Source organism: Cavia porcellus, unplaced genomic scaffold (assembly GCF_034190915.1).
Source record: "Cavia porcellus strain 051 isolate PalLab524CR breed Dunkin Hartley unplaced genomic scaffold, mCavPor4.1 scaffold_21, whole genome shotgun sequence".
Lineage (NCBI taxonomy): Eukaryota > Metazoa > Chordata > Mammalia > Rodentia > Caviidae > Cavia > Cavia porcellus.
In genome coordinates, this window is record NW_026947504.1 from 31,885,195 (window position 1) to 31,912,972 (window position 27,778).

At 49.1% G+C, this 27,778-nt stretch overlaps 1 protein-coding gene across 6 annotated transcripts in view; it reads right to left on the reverse strand.

The window, feature by feature from the left end:
• The window catches only part of Spata13 (spermatogenesis associated 13), a 289,653-nt gene that overhangs the window by 29,719 nt on the left and 232,156 nt on the right, over positions 1 to 27,778 (reverse strand). For 3 of the 6 annotated variants that reach the window (XM_063232518.1, XM_063232521.1, XM_063232519.1), the window contains 2 exons: positions 17,122 to 17,484; positions 14,652 to 14,796 (listed from right to left, as the gene is read on the reverse strand). In XM_063232518.1, the coding sequence (XP_063088588.1) occupies positions 14,652 to 14,796; positions 17,122 to 17,484 (508 nt within the window). Of the gene's footprint in view, positions 1 to 14,651; positions 14,797 to 14,878; positions 15,087 to 17,121; positions 17,485 to 21,312; positions 21,585 to 27,778 lie in introns of those variants that run through there. The other 3 variants (XM_063232522.1, XM_063232523.1, XM_063232520.1) reach the window with 3 other exon arrangements.

Genomic DNA, 27,778 nt, shown 5'->3' on the forward strand with positions numbered 1-27,778 from the left:
AACCCTTCTAAAATAGTCTGCAAGAAGCCACCGCTAAAGCAGAAAAAACCAGAAGGTTTGATTTTCAGCTTTTTAAACACTGGTCAGGGACTAGAGCCTGTGTTTACCCAGTCAGTAAGAATGCCACAACAAAAACGCTAAGTACAGGGTGAAGCCCGAAGCCCTTTCAAAATCCACCACTTCCTGGATGAGAGTCCAGCACAGGGGTCCCAGGGCCTGGAGGGTTACAAGAGCTCACAGAAGCCTCAGACCCACAGCAGGAGGCGGAGCAGCCTGACCGGCATCTATTTACATCTGAGACCTCCCCGAGATGGGCTAGGCGAGATGGGCTAGGTGGCTGCTGAGGGGCCTCCTAGCTCTGAATTTCTGCTATCTTCTTATGAACCTATTTTCCTTCTTCTTTCATTTTGTGGGGATTGAAACCAGGGCTTTTGCACTGAGCTATATCTCCAGCTCTTTTCTTTTCTTTTTCTTTCTTTCTTTCATGATGGGCAGGGCCTTACTAAGTTGTTCAGTTGCACAGGCTAGGCTTCAACTTGAAACTGTCTTCCCTCGGCTTCCTGGAGGACCAGGATTGCAGGCGTACACGGTTTCTCGGATAGTGACCACCTTTGGTTATCTGCCAAAGGATGAGTCCTCACCACTGGCGACCACTTTCCAACTGCTGCTGTCTCAAGGCAGCAGGCTCCTATGACAGCTCAGAGACATCCAGGACTGTCCTAGGGTGTCTCTGGGTTCACACAGAGTCTGTGCCCAGGGCTGCAGGACAGGTACTGGGCAGCTGAGGTCTGATGCACATAGCAGAGCTACGGTCGACTCTGCACAGTAGCTAAAGGGTAGGCACCAGCTCAGTTGAGAGGCAGCACCCCCACCCCGTCCACCACTGGCCAGGCTGCAGCACAGCCTGATTCCTCTGTGGGCAACAAGGCCCATAATCAGGAGGAGCACCCAACCCCCAGGCCCTGGCCACCTCCCACCACTGGAACGAGGTTGCTGTTTCCAAAGAGAGGGGTTTTGGAGACAGGAAGTGCACTTGCCCTCAGCCGCCCTGACCAGCTTTCCCTCTGTGCGCCCAGGCGACTCTGCGATTCTGAAGGAATAAAAGGTAGGCATTATTAATAATCCACGGGTCACAGCGATGGCAATGGGTGTGGTGGCAAATGGCCTGCAGGAGGATTAGCAAGTGGGAGGCCACCCTGGGCAACTTAGCAAGATGCGGCCTTAACAGCGAAAGGGCTGGGCATGTAGCTGGGTGGTAGAATGCTTGCCTGTCACTTATGAGGCCCTGGGTTTAATCTTCAGTGCTATCCACACACACACACACACACACACACACACACACACACACACAGAGTCACATATGATGTAACAGCGCCTTGTCATGCCGCTTGAGGCGGGACTGGTAGACCAGCACGCTCGAGGCCCTGCTCAACCCCCAGCACTGCAGATTGCACAGCTGCCTGGCCCCACTGCAGCAGAGAAGGAATCGAGTGGGAACAGAGCCAGGTTCCCAGCACAGTCACCGTGCACAGCTCCAAAGCCAGGCCAGGTCCTGAACGCCTAAGGCCACTCCTGGAGACCAGCACTCAGCAGCTTCGCTCGCTCCACTATCCCTCTGCAGCAACTGTGTAGACTGCCACGCGGGCGCTGACCAGAAGCCGGCCAAAGGCAGAGATGCATGTAAGCTGCCCACTGGGAGCCCCTGTCCACTTGGGGCTGCCACTGCCAGCCCTAAGGGGGGCACCCGTGCGATTCAGCTTCTTAGGCCCCCGCATGCCTTTCACATCTGTGTCATCCCCATCCCTTTCCCACTCTGGACTCAAGATGCTGATTCGGTTTGCACATCCTGATCTACAAGTTCAGGCACGCTTGGCTGAGCCAGGGACACTGCTGACCACTTTCAGTCTTCACTCTCCTGTCTGTGAGAGCAGGGCAGCGACGGGCACAGAGCACTGCAGGGTCACCTGACAGGGGACCAGACTCTGCTGTCCTTGTCTGGCACTTAGCATCTTCTTTTCCTTTTAAAATCCATTTTCTGCTGAGCATGGTGGCACACAACTGTAATCCCAGCACTTAGCAGACTGAGGCAGGAGGGTCATGATGACTTCATGGGTTTAAGGCCAGCCTGGGCTCCACAATGAGACCCCTGTCTCAAAAAAACAAAAAAACCCAACCCTGCCAAAAAACCCCTAAAAATCAAAAACAAAGCAAAGCAAAACAAAACTCCAAACAAAACTGAAAACCAAAGAAAAACACACATTACCATTTTTTGATAACCAGATACAGAATAGTTTTAAGAATTTTGACTTTTAAACTGCAGTAGTTTAGAAAGACTTGATCAAGTACAAATTTGAGAACAGAGAAGGTTTTCAAACTGCATGAGTTTGCCAGGCAAATGTAAAGTGCAGTACCTCCATCACGTTTTTCTGAATCGGGTAAGAACACTATGATCCTTTTAAAAAGCTGGGCCGTAGGCAATGATAGGGCGTGAAATACCAGCTGAGAGTGCTACGTGTGCTTTAGCTTTAGCGTAATCTCCAGGAATCACAGGCAGTGTGGCTTCAGGCACCTACGTCCCCATCTGTGATCTTTGTTCCTGTGCTCAAAGTCTCTCATAATTTCTGAATTCCTCGGACTCTGTGGAATCTGTGCTATCTTACAGCAAGGTCAGAAGATGTTGGTTTCACTGTGCTCTGTCTGAGCGGTCAGGAAAACACTTCCACCGTAGATACGGCCCCCAGACAGCAGACAGATTCATCGAGTTTTATAAATAAACACAGCCGACACCTGAAATCCCTTGGTATTAAGTACAGAGTGGGATGGGAAAGCGGGGAGGAGCGAGGCAAGACACACCAGTCCACACCTCAGGATCAAAGCCCTGTGGCTCTCCAGCACGTCCACCGCCTTCCCAAGAGCTGGCGCTCCCCTTGACAGGTGTAAGCAAGAAGATCTGATTTTATAAGGTGTTTGAATGAAATGCAGAAATGAAGGTAACCCAAGAAACGAGAGAAACAGTTTTATGGCATGCTTAAAAATCACTGCAAATTAGCCAGTCAGTGTTGAGACAGGAGGCTGAGGCAGGAAGATTGCCATGAGTTGGAGCCTACCTGGGTTACACGGTGAAGTCAGGACTAATCTGGACTATATTGCAAGACCCTGCCTCAAAAGCACAAGCCTCTCAAAGAAAAGAGAAATTATAAAGGCACCACATACACGTGTGTGCCCATATGCTTCCATTCATACTTACACCTCAAACACCCATCAATGATTTTTTATTTTTCTGTAACAAAAAGTTTAGGTGAGTCTCTGGCTAATACTTGGGGAAATCTCTAGATAATGACTGAAACCTGGCATCCAGAGATTGGCAGAAAAGACCTGGTCAGGCTTTTTCACCCTCGCTAAAAGTTGTGTGTGTATTTTAAACCTGTCTGACCTATCTTTGGGCGGCAGCTGAACAGAACAGGGCTCCACCTGGACTCCGCTGCAGGGTTTTTCCCACGGCCTCGCTGACCGGTAACTGACCGCTGGTTGGTACAATGGAGTAATTAACCCAGAGCTCGGCCCGTCCTGGGCCGTCACTACTCCCCTGATGATTCCGAATATACCTGCACTCAACGTACACCAGACCATCCCTGCATGACCACGAAGAGAGCCCGTGCCTTCCTCCTGCCAGAAGTGAAGAAGGAGGCCCGGAGGCCAGGGCCTGCCCAGGCTCTGCAGCAGGGACCTGGCTCAGCCTGGCTTTTGGACCCCACGGTCTGTTAGCAGGGAAACTGCCAGGATAACAAGAATAAGAGAATAACAAAAAGATACCAGAAAAACTGCCTCCAGCCTCTTCCTTTCTTGATTCATTAGATCCCTTGAAAATTTCCCCTCTCTGTACTGCTCCCTCTAAGGAAAAGAGAATTCTACTGTGACCTATGAAAATGTTATTTCCAGGAAATTAGAAATTAAAAAAAAAAAAAAAAAAAACCACCACAGAAGAAATAATAATGGAGACGGAACAGGGAGAAACACTTCTTTGCCCTGACTCAGGAGCACAGTTGGCTGGCACAGCACACCTGTAACCCCAGCTGCTCGGACTGAGGCAAAGGACCACACGTTTAAGGACACCCTGGGCAATGCAGCAAGTCTCCGTCTCAGAATTTAAAAATGCACTTTAAAAAAAGGGCTGGAGTACTGGCCTGGATGGACAAGCCCCTGAGATTCACCTCGAGTGCCCCAAAAATTTTTTTTTAAAAAAAATGCTCCAATAGCTGGGCGTGGTAGTATACCCCTGTGATCCCAGACACACACTATTTATTTTTCAAGATAAAAACTGAAGGGGCTGAGATGGGGCTCAGCACTCCCTATACTGGCTCCCCAGTAACGGAAAAGTCAAATCTGAAATGGCGGAAGCAGGCATGATGAATAAACTCCCTCAGCTCTAGAGTGTTGAGACATCAGCTCATGAGTGTAACCTGAGGAATGGCATGACATCTGATATAGACGTAACATTGCTATTTCTTTGTTGTGCTGCTTTTTGGCAACATAGTCTTGCTATGTTGCTGAGGCTGGCCTCAAACTCCAGATCCTCCTGTCTCAGCCTCTTAAGAGTGGGGATTAGGCCACCAGGCCCAGCTGTAACATTACTATTTCTATTAAAACCATTTAGTAACAGGGCTGGGGATTTAGCTCAGCGACATAAGCGCTTGCCTTGCAAGTGTGTGGTCCTAAGTTCGATCACTGGTACCCATAAAAAAGAAAGAGATAAAAAAAAAAACCATTTAGTAACAACATTCGCATACACACACATTGGTACTAAGGAGTGCTCAGCTGCTGGAAGTTGAAAACAATTTTTAAACTGGTAGCATAACAAATCATTTTTAATTAATCCTTAACATTTATGGAGTATTTTTGGCTATAAAATTACAAAACCATCAACTCAGATTAAGCAAAGTAGATGAAATATTTCAGTCCTGAAGCCTTGACCTTCTCCTGCCCTCACACCACATTCTACCATGGCCCACCTCCCCGCCAACCAAGCTTTCAGCTCCCAGGCTGCCACTGGCTTCTGAGCCCCAGGGCTGCTCTTCGTTTTGCCCCTCGCTGGACACAACCTCGCTATGAGCACAGGCTGGCGCCTGCTCCTGAGCACAAGCACCCCTGTCCAGCTGCCACACACCCCGTCAGCCCCGCCGTCCTGCGTCTGGGACTCTACTCACCTCTCTGGCTATCTTTCGGTCTTCTTTGCCCAGCGTCTTGTCTTTTTGGTCCCCAGGACGATCCTCACAGTGGTGCCCCAGATCCTCTTCTCAGGGGCCACACCCTACTCCCACACTCCTGACTCCCTGTCTTCACTGCCACCTGGGCCTCCCCAAGCCTGAGGGTCAGGGCAGGAGGAGGGGGCCAGCCTGAGCACAGCTCCGCCCGCCTGGCCAAGCCAGGTCACCGCGCTCTCTTGTGCTGCCCCGGGTCGGCGCGGATTCCTTCCTCACCCAGAACACCCAGGTAGTAAGCTCAGCTTCGAGTCCTTCCACTTCCTCTGGGCTTTGGTCATTTTCCTAGAGCAAGCCTCTGTGGCCACTCCTCCAGGCACTGGACTCCTCCCCTCCTTCCACAATTAGCCAGTGATCTCTAAAATGCAAATCTTCTGTCTCACCCATTTAAACCCCCCAGTGCTTCCTGCTGGCCCAGGCTCTCCTCACAGCCAGGTCTCCAGTCAGACTGGCCTGAGGTCCATCCATCTCACCCTGAGCATGGCCAAAGCCTCCGATCCACAGAGGCGGCCTCCCGCTGGAGCCACCCACTGCCTGAAAGTCCTGACCCCAAACCTGATCCATCCATGCATTTTAACTCAAAGGTGAGACTACTTGTCTTTGTCGTGCACAGGACAGAGGCTCCCAAGCGCCATCAAGCTGGAACTCCGTGAGTTTTCCTTGTACTCGCCTACCCGTGTCCATAATGCATTGTCCAGGTAAGGCTCCAGATCTGCCTTCTTGTTTTTTATCAGGCTTTCCCTGCATAGTCCAGGGGACCTTGAACTCACTGTGGAGCTCAAACAGGCCTTGAGTTGATGGAAATCTTCCTGCTTGGCCTCCCAAGTGCCCAGATCAGAGACTGTGCCACTGTGTCCACATCCAGAGCCAGTGTTTAAAGTACAGCAGCGAAGCCAGGCAACCTGTGTGCAGGACGCTTTGATTTTTCCCTTGTCCAAGCGGTCCATTCTTGCCTGATATTTTAAGCAATTCATTTTTATTGAGGCTTTTCAGTGTTCAACTTCATTTTCTCATTTTAGTCTCACTTTACATTTTATTTGTGTACAGACCTAAATGAGTTCTATAATCACAATAGATACGACAGTGAACGGGACCAGGGTCCTGCCCCTTACTCCAGGGAGGGGCACAGTGGATGGTGAGGCAGCACGGTGAGCGGCCCAGGCAGGCTGCGGGCCTCTGCCCGCTGTGCCTCAGGTGCAGTCACTAGGGTGGTGGAGGGCAGCTCCCGGCTGCCCGGCTTGCGTACCGCTGCCAGGCTCTGCCCTGGTCACTCTGCTGCCTCGGCTGAGGAGCACTTTCCTTTCATTGGCCCCTGCCCTCTGCGTGCGCAGATCCTCACCACAGCGGAGTCCTGCTTCCCACGCATCTTCTGGGGATTCTCCAGCTCTCAGACTTGATTCTGATCACAGACTTCACACAGCTAGTCTGTGTGGCACACCCTCTAGCTGCAGCAGGGACCCGCACTGCGACACAGATATAATACGCCCGTGGACTGAGTCCGGACCCAGGAGCCATCTTTAGAGGTGCTTCAGGAGCACATTTAAAATCCAGCTCACAAATTAATAATCGGAGGAAAAACTAAAAGAAAAGCTCAACAAACAAAAATAACAAAAACCACCCAAGGCATCACCTGCAAAATAAACCAATAAATCCTAACTCAGAAAGAGCAGCTTGTTTCCATTACGGCCTAACAGTGCAGTATCTCCGAAGGATAATTGCAAGCTTATCAACATATAATAATGTTGGTTGTTTTTTTTTTTTTTTTTTTTACATCCAATAGCAGTTCCTGATTAAACCTTTTCTATTTCTGAGCCATTCTCGTTTTCACTATGAAATCACCCTGAAGAACTGGGACTCACACTAGTGGAAAGAATGTCATCATGAGCTGGGCTTGGGGGGGTGCACGCCTGTAATCCCGGCACTGGGAGGCTGAGACAGGAAGAGTATTGTGAGCCTCAGGCCAGCCTGAAGTACACTGCAAGGTACATACCCTGACCCTGTCTAGAAAACAAGTCACTCATGAATGACAACCCCCAACTGTACTTTGGAATTCCTGGGCCTTAAACACATAGTGGAAAACGCTGGTTTTTCAAAATTTAGGTAAACCAACCTTACTAGTACAGTGAGAGCCATTCAGCTGAGGAGGCAACCAAGGCAGGTTGTGGGTTATGGGGCAGGTCACAGGGGCACAGGGGCTCATTAGCATCAGTGGCGCAGGACTAGCCCATACCGTAACCAGGAGGAGGAACACAGGTACCCTAAGATGCCCACAAGGCCGGCCAGCTCAGTCACTACTGCCCGGGCCTTTGCCACACTAAGCAGCTCTGCAGCAAGGCATCCTGCCCTTTGCGGTTCACCTGTGCACCCCTGCCAGATACAAAGAGGGCACAGGCCAAGCCAGGCTGAGAGAGGAGGCAGGCGGGGGCTAAAGCCTGTGGACGCTCTTCACCGCTGACCCAGATGGAAGGCTCGGCTCCTCGCAGTAGGCCCGCAGCAAGTTCACCAGGACGCGCACTGCTCATACCTGGCTTCGCTCTGCAAACACCCTGCCTGCTCTTTGCACCTGGAGATGCACAGTTGTGGGGGAAGCAGGCAGAAAGCACCAACGTCTCTTTTAGAATGGAATATTTCTTTATAATGGTTCTAGATTTCAAAAAAAAAAAAAATGGTTCTAGATTTCTTCCTGTGGACAAAGGACAAACGCAGTATACACGGTTTTTAATCACTAAGAAATCTATTTTGTAATTTGAAGTCTCTTATTCTCTATACTGATTCATAAGATGTTATGCTCTCTTTTGCAGGGGTTTGTTTGTGGGTTTTTTGGTTTTGTTTTATGAGGGTTTGAACTTAGTAACTCTGCACTGAGTTACTTCCTCAGTCACTTTTTTATCTTGAGAAGGGTCTCATTAAATTGCCTAGCCTGGGCTTGAATTTGCAACCTTCCTGCCTCACCCTCCCAGTGTGCTGGGATTATAGGCGTGACCCACGCCAGTAAAAACTTTTAAAGACTGTGGTAAAAACAGGGCTCAACTTTAGTGTATTTGTGACACATTTTAGTTGTTTTGTTACTGACAACAGAATCCGGAAAACCTTGAAGCAAATTTTTAAATAGTCCTCCTTGCCCTGTCAACTGTCAGCTGTGAGCTATGCCCCAGACAGCGTGGCCAGCACACCCGTCTCCCCCATCTACCTGATATGTCCCTCCCATCGAAAGGTGCAGGGCTTAGATGGGACCTGCACAAGTCCTTGTGTGTCTGTCACCTGGTGACGGATAACGCCTAGCACAGTGGGTCACTGCACTGTGCTGCGCAGGGAACAGCAACAGCCATGTCCTTGTAGATCAATCCTTTATCTACATCTAACACACCTTCAGATGTCAGAGTGCCAGCCAGGTCCTAACGAGCAGCGTGGGCCAGGCTGGGCGTGCTGCTGCTCCTGTCATCCTGCAGGAGGGAGGCTGAGGCAGGAAGATGGAGCCTGAGGCCAGCCTGGGCTGCACACACAGGGAGACCTTGTTCCAAAACGACCCCCTCACCATGGACCAGGGGCTGTGGCTGAGTTTCATAAAGGTGAGCCATTCCGCTACACCCGGCTGGTGAAGACCAGGAGATGCGGGTCACTAGAGGGCTGCACTGGTTTGATTTGATTCCCTTTCCTAGCAGAAAAACTGAACCATAAAATGAACAAACTGAGGAATTATTTAAATAAGCTAGGAATTTTCCAAAAGCCAATTTATCAGTTGGGAATGGTGGCCAGTACTTGGGAGACTGACGCAGGAGAAGTGCTGCAAGCTCAAGGCCAGCCTGGGCTAACAGGGTGACCCTGTCTCAAAAAGACCCAAACCCAAACCCAACCCTGATCTGATGTAACCTACCTAACCTATTTACACATTTCTAACCCTCAGGAGAGCATTTTACTCAGCAGAGGCAGGAGGATCATGAGTTCCAGGGAAGCCCAGGCTCCACAGTGGCTGCAGGGCCAGCCTGGACTACAGAGTTTATGATAAGATACATGGTCTTGAATGCAGAAGAAAAGCTTCATTTACCAAAACAGGAGCTGGGCATGGTGGTGCATGCACATAACCTCAGCCCTCAGGAGGTTGAGTCGGGAGGGTAGCACCCTGGAAGCTGGCCTGGCTATGCAGTAAAACAGTCTAAAAGCAAAACACAAAGAAGGCAGAGAACAAAAGGCAAACAGAAAGGAGAATCAAAGCTTGGGGAAAAGGAGAAGGAGGAGGACAAAGAAACAAACAGCAAAGATGACACCCCGAGACAGTTCCAACAGCAGAGGTGCCCTGTGTAAACCCAAGAATCCTAAATCCTGATGCCAATGGAACAGCAGTGTTGGATGTGGCGAGCGGCTCTGTGGGAAGGCACCTGCTTAGGACAGGTGAGGTCCTGGGTTCCATCACCAGCACCCAAAAGAAATAAAACAAACTTTACTCTTTCACTTTTGTTCGTTTTTGCGGCACCTTCACACTGAGCTCCATCCCCGGCTTATTTACACTGTGAGACCAGGCCTAGCCGAGCTGCTAAACTGCTGGGCTAGAACTCACGGTCCTCCCATTGCCAAGATACAGGTTCACACCACCACGCCTGGCTACCGGTGAACTTTACAGAGGCACTGACAAGTGCCACTGTGATTCATTACCCTGATTCTCTTATCTCAAGTACCACACCCTCGCAGCAGATAAACAGCACTTGGCCTGTTCATGTGACCTTCCTACACACACACACACACACACACACACACACACACTCATGCACACGCACACCCACACACTACGTATACGGTATGGAAACCTCGGAGACAAGCCTGTTTCATTACATAGAGCAAAACAAAAGTGCCAACTGCTAAAAAGACACGGAGGTGCTGCAAATTTTGGCAGGAAGAACTTCCTTAAAAATGAGAGGGCTTTAAAGTTTCTTGAAAAAAGAAAATCTAACAGCTAATGCTGCATTCCTGTATTTTGAGGAAAGGGTCGCTGTGGGGCCTCCCTCCCTCCATCCCTTTTTGTAGGGCTGGGGACTGAATGGCCACTGGTACTTCCTCTGCCTGGGTACTTCTTACAGATTTTGAGAGCCTGTGACCAGGAAGGAAGGAAGGCACTGTTATTTTTTCTGTGCTGTTATCATCTTTCAAGATTTTTACTATAGAAAAGTTTACACAGGTAATGTGATAAATATATTTTACCAAATTTGTCTCAACCATCTCTTCCCAACTTTTCTGAAGTATTCTGAAATTAATCTCTTATTTATGCAGAGAATATTTCAATAAAGATTTTGAATAAACAACCTAAAATTAGTTGTATGTCATCATCCCAACTAACAAATTTAATAATTCTTTCATGTCTCCAAGTATTGGGTCATTATAATAAGTTCCCCACTTGCCTTTAATAATAATAATAATAATGATGATGATGATGATGATGACGCTCATTTTCAGTGGTGGGATTCCACCCAAGGTCCCACACATGCTAGGTAAGCAACTGACCCTGGAGCCACATCCTCGGCCTTCCCAGTGATCTAACAGTGAGCTGGTTTGTTGGTACTGGCATCTGACCAGGTTCATACACGAATGAACACAAGCAAGGCCCTTAGAGTCAGTTTGTATTAAACTGTGGTGCTGTGCTAGGCCTTGGTGGATACGTGCTGAACCCCTGGGAGTGAGAGGACACAGCTGCTGGAGGAGGTCTATCCTGTGGGCCTCACCACGCCAGCTCTGTGCCCCCAAGCAGAAGATGGTGATGATACCTTCTATAGGCAACATGCTGCCGGCCTTTCCTGGCTTCGATGGGGATAGGGCACTGAGCCTCTGGGGCAGCAGGGCTGGGTCGGTCATCAGAATGGTTTGATTCACAGGACTGCTGCTTGTGCCTCACATATTTCTGGGCCCCAGGAACAAAATGGGGGCGAACCTGATTAAAGCACTGACTTGTCTACGGAACAGGACATCTCCAGGCCAGCCGAGGACAACCTGGGGAGCTGCAGGACAGTGAAACCCAGAGCCCTTGCTCAACACCTGGACTCAGAGAGCTGGAAGTGGAAGCCAGGTCACCTTAGAGCAGTTGTCCGATTATTAAAGTCTTCTTCCCTGCCTCCCCCAGGGCTCTGGGGACCTTCCATTGCTTACCTAAAGTCCGTGCCCCAGTGATCTAATACTAAAGCCTTTTTTTTTTTTTGTTCTTTTTGAGACAGGATTTTGCTAAGTGACTAAATTGTCCAGGCTGGGATCGAACTCTCAGATCTGGCTGCTTCAGTTTCCCAGAGAACTGGGATTACAATTGTGTACCACTCGTCTGGCCTCAGCAAAGACTTAGCTTGGCTTGCAACAACGTGGAAAGGGTAACACTGATAACCACTGGTTTGAGGCAGGGGTATGACCAGCTGTATCTGCAGACACTCAAAGCACGTGAAGATAAATGTCCCACATGAATCATTACCTCAAAAGAGATTATTTTAAAATTTTTATCAGAGTATGTTGTAGTACAAACTGTTTGCATTCCTTGTGTGGAGCTGGTGTGTGTACACAAGACACCTGCATTCCTTTTTTGACCTCCCCCAATCCACCCCATCTCTTGATTTCCTTCCCACAGGAGAACTATCTGTCTCTCTCTAGTCTGTAATATAGCTCAGTGGCAGAGCACCTGTCTAGCATGCACAGGGTCCCAGGTTCCATCCTCAGCCTCACATAAATAAATGTGTAAAGAAGTAAACATGCAGACTTTACTGTACAGGTATCACTGAATATCTTCATTTTGAAGGTTTGCTCAGTGGGTCCATTAAATCGAAGCAAAACAAAAAATCAGGAGGCTCAGGTAGGAGGATCTCCAGATTGAGGGCAGCCTGGGTTGTACAGTGAATTCAAGACCAGCCTGAACTACACAGTAAAACCATGTTTCAAAATCAAATGGTGTGGTGTGGGGTGACTCGTGCCTGTAATTCCAGCACTCTGGAGGCTGAGGCAGAGCATTGCCTCCTGCTCCAGGCCAGCCTAGGCTACATACTGAGACCCTGTCTCACAAAATCAAAAACAAACAAGGGAGCAAGCAAGCAAAAAAAAAAAAAAAAAAACCAGAAAATCCTCACAACTACAAATGCCACAGAGGCAGAGCCAGGGCTGAGAGCGGGCTAAACCACAGGAAGTGCCCCCCAACACAGTTAACGTGATGGTTCCTGCAGAGACCCAGCAGTGGCAAGCCAGTCACAGTAGTAAACCCTTTTCATAATAGGAGACAGTCGTGTGTCACTGCTGCAGGGCAGCCTGTGCTGCTTCCTCAGTGTGGCCTCTCCTGGACCTCCCCAGGGACTGCTTCATGCCCACGAGGCAGCCTGGGCACACGCTCTAGACCCATGACCAAGTTGCTGGCTGCCTCCCGCCCACAGTGGAAACTTCAGGCAAACGCAGAAGTGGCTTCTCTGATTGCCTCATGATGCCCTTACAAAACATCTTCTTCCCGCCCAGCGCCCCATGGGAGAGTGTTGGCTGCTCTGGCTACTCGATGTGGCTTCTCCCCATCCCGGGGAGCTGCACCCCCAGGAAACGTGGGTGGCCTCGTGCTCACTACCACCATGGCTGCTCATCCAGACGTGGCAACAGCTTCCCCACCAGTCTCCCTTCCTCAGGGCACAGACCCAGAACCCTCTTGTTCCCAGGCACTCTTCACTACCTCCCTGTGCGGCCTTGGCTCCCTGACTGCAGTCCTGTCCCCCGTTCCGGGGCTAGGCTCCAGTCTCATCAACCCCTGTGCTGTGTCTTGGACACACTGAGCTCCTGCTGCTCTGCCAGGGCTCAACATTCCCAGCATCCTTCCTCCTCCAGGCCCTGCCTCGCTGTCTCCTGCTCGGTCCTCACACCCCGCTGCACAGTCTATCTAGAGCCTGGCTAACCTGCTAGGTGCCTCCCCGGAGCCAGGCCTGAGTATTTACACAGTGTGCCCTTTCCCTCCACCCTGCAGGCTGCAGTGGTGTTGCAGGTGGTGTTGCTATGGGGCAGAAACACTCAGAAACGCTGTGTGGCCAGCTGGAGGGAGCATCGCATGTTTGGAGGAACCCCTGGAGGTCCCCAGGGAAGGAAGGAGAGGGTTTCCTGTGGCACCTAGCATAAGGGTACCGTGTGAATGACACTCATCCAGAAACGAGGTCCCCTAGCCTGCATTATTTCCTTTACAGCCCTACATCCTTGATAATTTATTTTCCTCTCAAGGGTGTTAAGTGACCGAAGGTCAGCTCACCACTACTACCTGGTCTATGGCAGGCCCTCATCTGTGAGTGTGTGTGTGCAGGAGTGTGTGATCCCACAGCAGAGCTGCTCCTGTCCCTCACACCAGCAGGACTGCCATGCCTCTGTGCCCTCAGCCTTGCTGAACAAGGAACCCTAACACCTGCTGAAGGACAGAAGCAAGGGGGCCAGCCAGGCACACTGGGACTGGACCGACACCTTCCCACAGAGGTGTGGCAGCAGTCCTGCACCACATACCAGTGATGGCTCCTCCGATCTGGGAGCAGCCCCACTGGCCATTGTGTCCAGCCATCCGTCGGAAGCATGGACACCCTGTAACATATTCTCCTTTGCTGAAGCCAGCCAGAGCTAGCTCTGTTGCCGTTCAGCAAAAGAATCCTAAACACACACACCAACAAAAACCTCAATTTCCAGCTGGGCATGGCGGTGCACATCTGTGATCACAGCCCTCTGTGAGGCTAGGGCAGATCACGAGTTTCCGCCCAGTCTGGACAACTTATCAAACCCCCATCTCAAACTAAAGGGAAGAGGGCTGCTGTTCAGCACCAAGGCCCTGGATTCAATCCCTGGCACTGTCTGTATAAATACACAAACACAAACAAGGTGTTACACAAGGGATAAAAGCAGTCAATGGTAGCAAACCCTGTGGTACGCGTACCATAGTGGGCTGTATCACCAAACACCCTAAAAACTTAACCATCACTGAAACAGGCTATTTATATGTGAAATCCCCAAGATGGGCACACACACCAGGCAGTACCCCACTAGCAGGAAGGCATAGCTGGGGACACACGTACCAGCCGCGGAAGGCCTGAGGCCACCACAGGCCAAGAGAGCCCGGAGCAGGCTTCATCCCCACAGCTCTGCAGAGCCCGGCTCTGGGATCTGTAGTCTGAGGCCCTCGCCCCACCGGAATGTCCCTTCCAGAAAGTCAGGCGCACAGGCACCATAGTGGGGCAACTTGATGGATTCAGAGTGGGGGGGGGTATCTCATAGCCACAAAGATGACACTTCCTCCTGCTGCGCTGAGCCAGCGGACCAGGGAGCAGGGGAAAGTGCCCGTTGCCTGGGTACCTCAGGCCCCGTTCCAGTTGGGCAGCTGGGGTCAGCAGTGGCCACCCGGCCCCCGCCAGTCCCGAGGGACACACTCACCATTGGACGCTCGCATCTGCCGCCGCCGGCCCACACGGTCCAGCCCGATGGGGGTGCTCCGGGAGAAGCTGAAGGGCTGCAGCCGGGCCGACACGGCCTTGTAGGGTGGCACTTGGTGCGAGGGCAGAGGAGGCCTGGCTTTGGGCTGTGGGAGGAAAGCACAAAGCTGTGAGGAGGTGCCAGGAAGTCGCAGCTCCCACAAGCAGCAGGCTGCAGAGCCTTCTCACCTCGCAGCCCTTCAGATGTGAACCGGCATTTCCCGAGCCTGCTGAGAGCTGCGGGCTGCAGGGCACTCGGGATGTGTTAGGTAAAGCGTTAGGTAAGATTCTAGCAGCCATTGGCAGCCCCATCTCACTTCCAGGTGGAGAGGCAGCGGAGAGCCCTGAGCAGAGAGGCAGACTCCGGCGGGGATGGGGTTCTCGCGCAGCTGCAGGGGCAGGAGGCTGGGCTGGAGCAGCCTCCACAGGAAGCAGAAGAGGCCCCAGGCCCCAGGCAGGCACAGACTGCAGCCCCGGTTCAGTACTTCCTCAGCCTTATCTCCTGCAGACCCTCTCCGGGAGCCTCCACCCCCACACAGGCTTCTGGATCTAAAGAAACTAACAGGGCGGTGGAGTTCGGTGTGTGCTGCTGCTGCTGCTGCTTTGAAGCACTGGAGACTGTACCCAGGGAGCACTGAGCTACATCTTCTGGCTCTCTGTTTTGCCTTGAGACGGGGCCCACAAAATTGACTAGACCAGTCTGCAGTTGGCAGTCCTCCTGCTTTAGCCTCTCAAGTAGCTGGAATCACCAGTGTACAGCACCAGGCCCATCTGAACTTCATTACAAAGAGTTAGTTTTGGGGCCACGTGTAGTGGTACACACCTAAAGCCCTGTATTCTGAGATGCTGAGGCAGGAGGATCATAAATTCAAACCATGTCTGCCCCATCAACAGAGAGACTTAGCAAGACCCTATCTCAAAATACAAATTTTAAGGGGCCTTTGAGGATGTAGCTCAGTGAAAAGGTCCCAGGTTCAAGAGTCGGTGTGGGGGGCTGGACATGTGGCTCATGGTGGCACTCTGGTCTAGCACGTGCAAGCCTTAGGCTTCTTCTCCAGTGCCACAAAAAATTTAGCAAAACAATTAAGAGTTGGTTTTCCTCGTATGTGCCCTGGTCTCTCTGGGATTCTGAGTCATGCCCTTCCAATTGTCCATCACCACACATCAGCGATCTGCGTGCTTCTTGCTTTCCTTAGGGTTTAGCAAATGCTTTCTAGACTTGACTCCCAAAGTTAAACTACTTCCTAAGGGCAGGAAGCTATTTCACTGCACTTCTTTCTGATGCTCTGAAGTGAAATCTTTTCCAAGTGCTCTAGATATTCCATATATTGCTTTCCAGCTTAAAGTAGGGTATAGTTTGCTTTAGTTCAGAATTATTTCCTATCAGGCTGAGCATCTTAAGCAGCAGAAGCTTAAAGATCTGTATTATTCTTTAACTTTGTTTTTAAGAATTGAACTTAACACAATTGCGTTCAGCAAGAAGTTTGGAGTGCTTCTTACACACAGGCATTGGGCTGGGCTTTTAGGGAGACTGCCAACACGCCATCCAAGACTAACATAAAATTCCCCTTTTAATAGATTTTCATAGGTTAAGACACCACTAGCAAGTTTTTAAAAATGGAGCTGGGCATATGTACCTCTCACAGAGTGCTCTGTGAATATCTGACCACAGTTGCAGTTTTGGCCTTGACAAAAAGTATGAACTTCTCCAGAATGTGGCCAAGAGTGCTCCCTGGGCACTTGATAAATATTTAAAATATACTAAGGGACCAATAGAAAATGTTTATTATCAAACCAGCTGCAGGACTGCAACCCAAAGAGACAGAGAGAGAGAGACAGAGAGACAGAGATAGAGACAGAGAGAAGAGCTGGGGACACAGGGATGGCTTAGCACATGCCAGGCTCTGCCTTGGATCCCAGGCATGATATAAAGGACAATGAACAGATTTTCTTCGGTGACAGGGAATCACTTTTTCCCTTACTGTTTTCTTTTTATTTTCAGTGCTGGGAATGGAATGCAGGGCAGTGCATTATACCACAGGGCTACCTCCCAGCCCTCCCATTTCTTTTTTGTTTTCTTATCTTTACATTTTAACAGTGAAACACTTTGTGTTTAAAGACTCACTTGTCTCAGGATGCTCACTAAATATGTCCTGCTACTTTTTCCTGGAAAAAATTGCAAGTTTTTCAGAAATAAGGACCAACTTGTTTCATGTCTAATCTGAGATGCCAGGAAAGAAAGATTAGTGAGAAGGCGTCCAGATTTTAGAAGGTTAGTTTCGAGTTCATGCATGTTTTTGGTCAGGAAGAAAAGGCTGTGAGTGGACAGGTCATCTTGGAGTGTTAGAGGAAAGCAGCTTCCAGTTTAGTCTGAGCAGGAGGACAGCGGCCAGGGAGCTGGCCAGGCAGTGTCGGAGGTGCACAGATCTTACTTGGGTCAGAAGGCTCGCCATCTCCTCTGCCTGGGTGCTGCCATACAAGCTGACCCCTCCGATCACAGAAATGGGGCGTCTTTTCCGGCCTCCTCGAGGGCAGCCTGCTGAGGCCTGGTCTGCAGGCCCGATGGAGGCCACGTGTGCTGGAGGTGGCCCATCCATGTAGTCCTCGCTCTGCGGATGCGCAGCGACAGTGTCTTCAGGAATGGACGAGCTTCGGCTGGCCAGCTGGCTGTAGTCGGACAGCGGCCGTGGTCTGATCCTCCTCCCTGAGCTCCATTTCCTCCTGGAGATTCTGGCTGCATCAGTCCTCTCCTCTTCCTGGGATGAGCCCGGCCTCCAGGGTTCACCAGTCACAACCTTTCCAAAGCGAACAGGTTAGGTGAGCTTCAAGACGCAGGCAGCAGGGAATGAAGAATGGACGCCTGGCCCCATTCCCCTTACCTTACCTTGGGCTCTCTTTTTATGTTTTCTAATTTTTTTCAGACTCTCTCGATTTATTCCTTTACCTAAAACAATTATTTGTGCAATTGACAATGAAGATGTAACTGCTGCATGGGTTAAAGAACCAAATCCATCTTTCTTTCCAGGCTGACTGGAAACCGTAGTTTAAGTAGTGATGTCTGCCCATCAGTGATGAGCTAGGAAAGAGATGAAGAAAACCAGCACCACTGTCAAGCTGGCAAAATGAACTCTAAACTGTGGTGGACACCACAGTACAGGGAGCTACAGGGCCACAGAAGCGCATGCCACGAGCCAGGGCTAGCCGGTGGCACCCTCTGTCAACCATGTTTGCTATTTAATAACAGGAGGCGCTGATGATTGAGTCCAGAGCTGGTGGGACTCAAGCTAAGGGCCTTGTAGAACTGGGAGCCAGAGAACTAGGTGAGGCTACCGACTAGATGTGTGGGCTTTGCCAAATCCCAGCTATGCTTTCTGAATCTGATTTCAGAGCAGACCCAGCTCATGGCTCAGATTCTGTGACTCTCAGTGAGGCAGGATCCTTTCTGCTGTGGGGAGCTGCTGGGGCGGGCACTGAGGGCACAGCACGCGCAGGGCAAGGGCTGTGTCACCCAAGCCCACCCGGTGTTTCAAATGATTCTTTCAGAGGCCACACAGTGGGCTAGGATGACAGGAGCTTAGAATCGGGCAGACTGGGTCACTCACTCCCGGGGGACCTCCAGCTAGCCCTGCAACTGCAGGCAGATCGCACCTCTCCCATCGCTTCTGCAACTGCTCTCAGTGCGAGAGCGCTGAGGCCTCACTGGCAGCAGTGAGCTGTCACTCTGTAGATGGGCAGAAGCTAGCTGCTCCAGCAGGTCCTTCAGAGTCTGGCCACAAAGGAGGGCTGTGTCAGAGCTTGGCCACATGCCCACACTCCTTCCATCTCCATGTGTTCTTTAAAATAAAAACAAAATATGGAGACTGCCTGGACGGCTCTCCTTTGGCTAAATCTGGCCATGTCTCCATGTGCAGAGCTGGGTAAGCTGGTTCCTCTTCCCTTTAACTGGTCTAAGCAGTGTAAACAGAGTTGGCTGAGGTGCTGACGCGTAACTTTAAAGCCAGCCAACAGTTGATTATTTCCCCATGTCAGTGTCTCCCTCTAAAAGGTTGAGCCCAGCAGGACGGCAGAGCCAACAGCTCCAAGATTGTCAGCTGAGTTCAAGTCTCGAGGCTATGACGTCCCGGGGCACAAAAGTTTATACATCAGAAACTGAAGCAACAGCCCCCTAAACATTAAATGCTTCCTTGATTGTTTATGCAGATCGGTGTTTCTGCATATCCCTCCCTGCACACTGCAGAGGTGCTTCTGCCTCCTAAGCAGCCCAGCTCCCAGCACTCACGTAATTCCCGCATACTCGCAGTCATTCATCTTGAGCCATCCCTCTTTCACGAATAATAAAATCCAGGTCAGGCCCTGGGTTGCAGCCTTTGTTCCGTAAACCCTCACCTGGACTGGACTCAGGACCCCTTGGCTGTCCTTACCTGTAAAATTGTCTCAGTGTCTTTATTCTTGCTGGAGGTGGTAAATTGGAATTAACTCGCCAGGATTCCAATAATGTTTCAACGGGATTACAAATACAAACTTCCCGGACAGTGATGAGGATGGAAAAGGGCCTCTACCACAAAAGGGCCACAGGCCACAGCACAGGAGGGACAAGGCAGGCAAAGGTATGCGTGCCAGAAAGCAGCGTATGACACAGCCTGGCAACCCCTCACTACCCCAGGCTGGCCGGGGCTGGAGTAGAGCGGAAGGGTGCACTCAGGTCACCCTGACTAAATGTCTCCTCCAGGAATGTGTGGCTTGGGGCAGAGTACCTGCCTTGCACACACCACGGCGGATGTGGCCAAGAGCCTGGACACAGGGAGGGACCATGGACATTCTATCTCCACTCCAGCCTCCTCGATTTTCCAATCAGATGGAGACAAAGAAGGGAAGCCACATGGCCAGGGGCACCACCAGTGAATGCCAGCAGAGGCACCCACAGGCGGGCACATCTGGTCAGGTCTTCCGCTGTCTCCCACAGGTTCCAGCAATGGCCTGTGTTGATTTTACTCCCTGGAATGCTGCCTTCACCACAGCAGGAGTCCAGATGATACTATTGGTCCCCACCTTAATTTCTCTATTTTTTGAACCAGTTGCAGAGTTGCCCAAGTCAGGCTTAAATTTGCAACCCTCCTGCCTCAACCTCCCAGCGTGCTGGGGTCACAGGCTCACACCACTTTCCTGCCTTCGATGATACTGCTGTAGTAGAAGAATTATGCTGAGCCTAAGGCATTTGAGAATGGGCTCCCCCACCCCAACTCTAAAGTGTCTAAAAGCAGAGCTCCCCAAAAGCTCAGCTGTCATAAATCTCCTCCTGGGAGCTTCCTGCCTGCAGCCAAAGGAGAACTCACACCCCGGTAGCCACTGACACAAAACTGTCTTATCTCCCGTGGCTCTCTGGAGAGCCCTTATCTCTCCTCAGGTACTGGTTTCCCCCCTAACTTCCCGGTCCTGTCTCTAGCCTATTAAGATGACCAACAAAATCCAAACTCTAGTCACCTACAGGGTCACGATTCTGTAAACTCCTGCACACCTACCACCTGCATATGCACACATCTTTCCTTTGCTAATCTGCCATTTTTGTTTGCTTGTTTAATGGCTTTGAGGACTTAACCTAGGGTCTTGCACATATTAGGCAAAGTTTCTACCACTGAGCTACAACCCCCGTCTTCTATTAATTCACAGGCCTCCAAGACCTAATCCTAAAATGTATCACTTTTCCCCCAGCATTGCCACGATGGAAAAATAGGAGAAACCAAGAAAAGTTACGATTATTTTCTGAATTACACACAAAGAACAGATTATTGTGAATGGCTGACATAAACTACCAGAACAAATGAGACAGACAGCCTAAGTAAACTGTAGGAACACATCCATTTCTACTGTGGCCTGTACCACCAAGTCCGAGCCATCATCTACTCACAAACCAGTGAGTGGGTTTTTTTTGTAGTTTTACCTATTTATTTTTTTCCTTCTGGTGAGAAGATTCAGTTTGTTTTTGCACTTACGCAAGACAGCCTGTTTTTCATGCCAAGAATAAGGAAACGCTCCAGGAAGTTCAGGTGAAGGACCCAGGGGAGCCCTCCAACGCACTGTACCCCAGAGCAGCCCCTGTCTGTTCGCTGGGGACACGTCAAGAACAAAACCAAAATCTGACTTTCAGTGTGCACACAGCTCTCATTAAGACACAGCACTCTGCCTGCAGCACCAGTGTTCTCGGAACCGCAGAAAGTAGATCACGAATATGTGCAAGATTGCAGTGAAATGTCCACTGTACTGGCAGCTAACGCGCCGAGGGAAGGGTGGGGACATCCTGAGGTTTAAGTTTACAGTCTTAGCCAGAGAATTTAAACTCAGGGCCTTTGGTGCTGAGCTCCACCACTGGTCCATTTTTAACTTTGAAACAGGGTCTCACTAAGTTGCTAAGTTCCCCAGCCAGGCTGGAACTTGCCATCTTCCTGCCTCAGTCTCCCAGGCTGCTGGGATTATGGGCATGTGCCACCATGTCTGGCTTTAAAAAAAGGGTTTTTTTTTTTTTTAGTAAATTCACATACTTCGGAAACGCAGCCCCTGTTTATTTCAGGCTGTGTAGTTGGTGATTATTCCTGAAACTACTGACGTCTACACCAATAAACACCTACCTCCGGCTCAGCCGTGGGCAGGGGTGGCCCGCAGACACACTGCAGGAACACGCAGCTCACCACGTCCATGTTCTTTCTGCAGCCACTGCTGTGTCTTACAGACTGTGCTCCAGCTCCATCTGGCTCTGCATGGCCGTCCAGAGGCCTGCCTGTCCAAGCCAGCCTCCCCTGGTGTTATCAGCTCAGTGGCCAGTTCACACCCAAGTCATAAAGGGCTGCAAACAGTCACGGGCTTGCAGCCCTCTTAACTCCTGCCCTTCCGTCTACTCTGAGTACTTTCCCGAGTAACTAGGACACATTTTCTTCCTATACAAGACTCTTACGTAACAAAACCAGAAAGTCAGTGTTGGGTGTTATTCCAGCAAGATACTTCAATATAGTTTTTGAAGCCACAGGGAAAATGAGTTACTAACCCGAGGGAAAAAGAAAAGCTTGCATAAAATAACTTGATTTTATATGCATCTGTTCAGAAGCCTGACCTATACAGAAGGGGACTGGGTCAATCTGCTAGCAGGGAGTATGGGCTGACCGTGCTCCCCCAAAACACTGTTTGAGTCACCAAAAATATACCTCTGACCCAGGAGTGTGACTGTATTCCGTGATTGGCTCTTTGCACATTAATCAAGTTAAAACAGGGCAGGCCCTGGTCCACTGGCTGGGTATCCTCAGAGGCACAGGGAAGCACAGTGCCAATGAAAGTGGAAGGGACTGTGCCAGGAAGACTGAGGCAGACAGTGTGTTACGATCTGTACAGCACAACCGGGATTGTTAGATGTCACCCAAAGCGGGATGAGGCAAAGACGGCCGCTCCCTCACCACCCTGCAGGGATCAGGGCCCACACACACCTTGATCTGAACTCTGGCCTCTAGAACTAGGAAAGAATAAATGTCTGCATTTCTCGGTTTGTTGTGTGAGACAGGGTCTTACTTTAGTGCTGTCAGGCTGGCCTCGAACTCACTATGTAGCCCAGCCTGGCTCAGCCTGCCAACTGCTGGGGTCACAGTCTGTGCCAACACTCCTGGCTTGTTTGTGGTTTTAAGCTACGCAGTCTGATAATTTGCTATAGCAACCCTAGAAAGCTAATGTGAGGGAATATATTAAAGGTACAAAAACTGAAAATGCTTTGTGAATATCTGAAAAAAGTTAAAGCCAATGGCTTTTCATGGTGTATATTAATGCAGCAAGCCACCTTCCGCAATGTGCCACCACCCGGGACACCATAGAGGATTTAGGCAGAGATGCAGGTAAAGGGGGTTTGAGCCCTGTCTGGGCAACTTAAGTGCCTTAGCAAGGCCCTGTCTTAAAATACAAAAGGGCTGGGCTGCAGCACAGTGTGAAGGTGCAAAGGTCCTCCGTTCATCCCAGTTACACACATTCACACAAAATGAAGCTGCACCTTTAAAGAATGACTTGTTTGCATTCATGAGGCCAAAATGCAAAGGGGCCGGATACAATGCAGTCTGCCTGAGTTTAAAACTTCTGTCCCTTCCACACTGCCACCCTGTCTTCTTGGCAAGTATGCTCACAGAGAGGAAAGAGAACCTCTGGATTTCCCTTCCCTTAGACACAGAACTGGCCTGCAGGAGCAGGAGTGGGCAAGGTGCTTACCAAAGCCTCTGATAAATCTGCTGAAGCCTGCAGACCTTTCTCAGAATCATTTTTAAATGCATAAAATAACCACTAAGCCAAGGATGATGTAGCTCAATTATCTAAATATTTAAAGAATTGCAGCCAGGTGGCTTGGCCGTACCTGCAACCCCACCTACCGGACAAGGCAAGAGGACTCCAAATTTGAGGCCAGCCAGACCATGCCTCAAAGGGGCCAGAGGGCTGACAATGCAGCGTGGGGTGGAGTGCTTGCTGGGCATGCGTGAACTGCTTCCCTCCCAGTACCACAAACAAAAGCACGGTGATACAGCAATGTAATATAAGAATTAGCGGAACAAGTGTCAGGGTTAATAACCACCCCATTCTGAAGTCCTGATGTGTCAGAATGATGCTAGCAAAATCTACTGTCCAAGGGGGGAAACAACGGATCAGATAATGTCATAATGCTGTTAAAACAGTTAAGGTCTGATGCTTACGTCCATAATGGAAGAAAATGCGACTTGTTTAGCTAGAAGCTGGTGGAAATAAAAGTAACTCCCTCCTGGACTTCTGTCCCTGGAGCCCTCCAGTAAGCGCAGGTTAAAACTCCAAGACTCGACCACATCACATTACAGGGGCCCGTGGGACCAGCCCTAAGCTGCAATGCCAGCAAAATGATGTTTTGTGTCACATAAAACCCCAAACCCTCGTATTTGGGATTCTGGGTTGAGGATCCCTTATCTAAAAGCGTGAGACCACATGTATTTCAGGTTTTAGAATATCTGCATATACCTAGGGCCTTATCTCAGGGATGGGACCCAAATCCAACACAAAACTCACTTATTTTCATATTCACCTTAGCCACCTAACTTAAAGCTAATGTTATACAAGCCCATCAGATAGTTTTATGCTCAAAATGAAGCCTCGTGCTGTGGGATTTTTCCAGCTGTCACATCTGCTGGTGTTCAACACATCTTGGACTTTGAAATTCAAATTAGGGATACTTAACCTGTTACCTTACCTGGTTACCTACTTGCCCTCAACTGAAAATTAACATATCATAGTCAACAATACCACTCATACGGCCACTTTTTATTGTGGTACAAATGGATGTTCCAGGATTTCAGGTGGGCAAGAACTCTAAGATCCTCTAGCTCACAGTGACCCTCCCGCCTCAGCCTCCCAGCATATTCACGTATTTAGAAAGAGAGCTTGGAGCCGTGATGACTCTTCCCTTCCAACCCAGCTGCCACTGCCCTTCATTCTGGTGCCAACTGATCCCCTGAGGGTTAGTCTTTGGTCAGCTTCCCTTTGTCATTTGTGTGAGTGTGTATGCGTGCACATATGTACCCAGGGGACTGAACTGAGGACCTACGTACTGAGCCACATACCCAGCCCTTGTGTACTTTTTTGTGTAAACACAGGCTTGGGCTAAATTGCTCAGACTGGGTACAAAAATTCACCCTCCTGCCTCAGCGTTTCAGAGGCCAGGATTACAGGTGCATCACCATGCCCAGCTCACTGTGTCACGCTCAATGCAGAGTACACTCACTCCAACGGTCACCTGTTCCCCGGCTGCCACAGGGAAGAAACACAGGTGACACTCAGGGCCTGGGGGCTCTCTGCCCTCTCACTCACTGCCAGAGGCCTACAGATTTCCTCCCGGTGATCACAGCAGACACCACGGAATGCCAGGTGTCACCGGCTGGAGGCTTTGTCTCCCACCTGGGATGTCCTTCCATCTTAACCACTACAGGGAAGCTTAGAAAAGAGGGCAGGAGACACATACTGAGATCAAGTAAAATCTCCCCAGGACATACTGAAATTTACCTTTGTGTATTTTAACATTTCAGGAAGGTCTTACTGTGTACTTGCTATTTCAAATTAAAACATGGCTCTAATTAAGAGAAATTAAGAAAAATAAAAAGAGAAAGTAAAAAACTTAAAGTATACCATGATACTATGCAAACCATGGAAGTGTCTTCTACGGGCACGTGTGTATCTACTGTGCACACTAAGCACTGAACTCAGTCTCGCACACACTGCTCCAGCACCTAACACTGGGCTGCTGCACAGGGCCCAAACCCAGGGCCTAGGGCTGACCGCACCCAGCTTGGGCTGGGGGACCAGGGCTTGCCCAGTGAGTGGGAGGCCTTGGGTTTGACCCCTAATACACAAGAAGAGCACAAAATGCTGTTTATGGTTGACTGTAAAAGGTTATTTGATTATAAGTGGTTATTGTGGTCATTGCTATAAAAACTGACAATATCTTTAGCACTGGGGAAAAAAAAAACCCAACAAAGAGAATCAAGCCAACACTACACATGAGAATGAGAATGGAGCTCAGTGGCAAAGTGCTTGCTTGGTATACTAGGGGCCTGAGTTTGATTCCTACAACCACCTCCACCACCAAAAAAAAGAAAAAGAGCCAGGCGAGATGGTACCCACAATCCCAGCACCCAGAGGAGGATCTCAAATTCAAAGACAGTCTTTTTTTGAGAACCTGTCTCAAAATGGCAATTAAAAAAAAAAAAAAACTGGCCCAGAAAAACACACCTGTAATCCCAGCACTTCGGGAGGCTGAGGCAGAAGGATGACAAATTTCAGCCTAGACTGATTTGACTTTTCCACAGTACATGTGTGTTACATTATAATACTGTCTGTATCCCATAAATAAGTACAGATCTTAGCAGTGAATTTTAAAAAGTGGTCGGCAAAGAGACTCTTGCTAGGTGTGTGATTCTGTCCCCCTTTCTCTTGGTGCTCTCATTACTTTTTGTGGCTCTTTGAGACAGGGTCTTAATATGTGGTCCAGGCTGTCTTTGAATTCATTATGTAACCGAGGCTTTGAACTGGAGATCCTCCTGCCTCAGTCTCCCAAGTGCTAGTATTATAGGTGTGTACCACCATGCTTAGATTATTTGTTGTTTTAGGCAGGAAAATCTTGATAATATTTCACTAGAGAGAAACTATTCTAGAAATCACTGGAAAGTTAAAAAGTCACATTTATGTTATCATTTTATTTAGATTTTTATATTTTGAAAGAAATTTTTTAGAGATGATTTGTGAATTGATAAAGGTGCATAGTGTGTCAAACATTTAGGATCCATTCAGAAATATTTTGAAACTTTCCACTGGAAAAGAAGTATCTTTTAGACTGTGAATATAAAGTAATAAAGAGTAAATAATAAATTGTTTTTAAAAAAGAATGATTTAGAAAATAACTCAGTAAAGCAAAAGGCTAGCTTCATGTTTAGACTCATGATCTGAATTTCTGCTTTGTTGTTTTTCTTTTATTTGAGACAGGGTCTTGTCATGTAGTTCAGGCTCACCATGAAGCCACTGTGTAGTTCAGGCTGGCCTCGAACACATGGTGATCCTCCTGCCTCATCCTCCCGAGTGCTGAGATTACAGGCATCTGTCCCTGTGCCCGACCTCAATTTCTGATTTATTTCTGCAAAAGATTCTTTTTTTCATTTGAGAAATTTTTCTCCTGCAGAAGAAAACAGAAACACAAAGCATAACTAAAACTATTAGGATGAAATACATGTAAGCTGGCTTCAGCACAAAGACAACTAACAGAAGGCATGTTAATTCTCTCTACATCTCATTAAAAAGCACCTGTCAGCAGAAGACATCTTTCCCCTCAGGGTGGCTATTTAGGAGAACAATGGAACTCATGGCAGTGTCCTTGTACTAAAGTGCAAAATTCATTAGACAAAACTACCTAATTAAATACGCATATGTACACATAAATATGTACACACATGCACACACACACACACACACACACACACACACACACACACACACGTGTGTGTGTTGCTGGGGTCTAACCCAGGGCTTTGCACATGCTAACAAGTGTTCTACGCTGAGCTATAATTCCTGCCCCAGGAAAATATCTACTTTGTGTTTAAAAATTGCACTGGTACATGGCAGACATACATAGCGACAGCACTCACACAGGGAACCGGTACCTGCAGACATGTTTTGCTTCTTTTTTCCCCATTTCCCTCCTTCCCTGCAACCTCTCTTTATTTACAAAAGCTTTGTTTCCATCTTTCCTTCTATTCTTGTTTTTTCTTGTCCTTCCTTCTTCCCCTCCTCTCCCTTGTTTCTCTCCTCGTTTGAACATTTTCTTCCTGTTTCCCAATATGTACTACACACTTTGGTCCTTATTTACACTGTCAGCTTCTCACACCAGAAACAACATACTATTCAAACAAGTGAGCCCAGGAAAATAGTTTTGCAAGGTATGAATACTACCATATTTTAAAATGCTCTTCAGAGTTGTAATTGCTATTTTTGTGATTCAAATTCTAGAGCATCACTGTCATAGAGGGTGAACGACAGCAAAACAGAACACAGGACAGGTTTATGTGGCATAAAACCGGCGGCGAAGGTGGATGACCCGATGTCTCTATGTAAACATGCAGGCGTTCGTGTGACACATGAACTGTAAAAATTTCCAAGACATGACACGAGGGAAAATCTGTTACCTTGGGATAGGTGAAGATTTCTTAGTTCTTACACGGAAAGCACACAAAAAAAGCTAATTGTATCAAAACTAGAAACATCACACATGTGTAATCCCAGCACTTGGGAGGCTGAGGCAGGAGGATCACAAGTTTGAGTCCAATTCTGGGCAGCTCAGCTACTTGGTGAGACCCGGTCTCAGAACAAAAGAATAAAAAGGGCTGGGGATGTAGCTTGGGGTGAAGGCCCTGGCTCAACCCTCAGCACAGCCAAACACACGACAGCAAACTAAACGAAGTGAAGCTCAAAGGAGATGGGATACAGCTCAGGGGTGGAGCATTCCTAGCACACCCCAGGTCCGGTGCTGGATCCCAGAACCACACATGGAAAGAAAACAGCAAA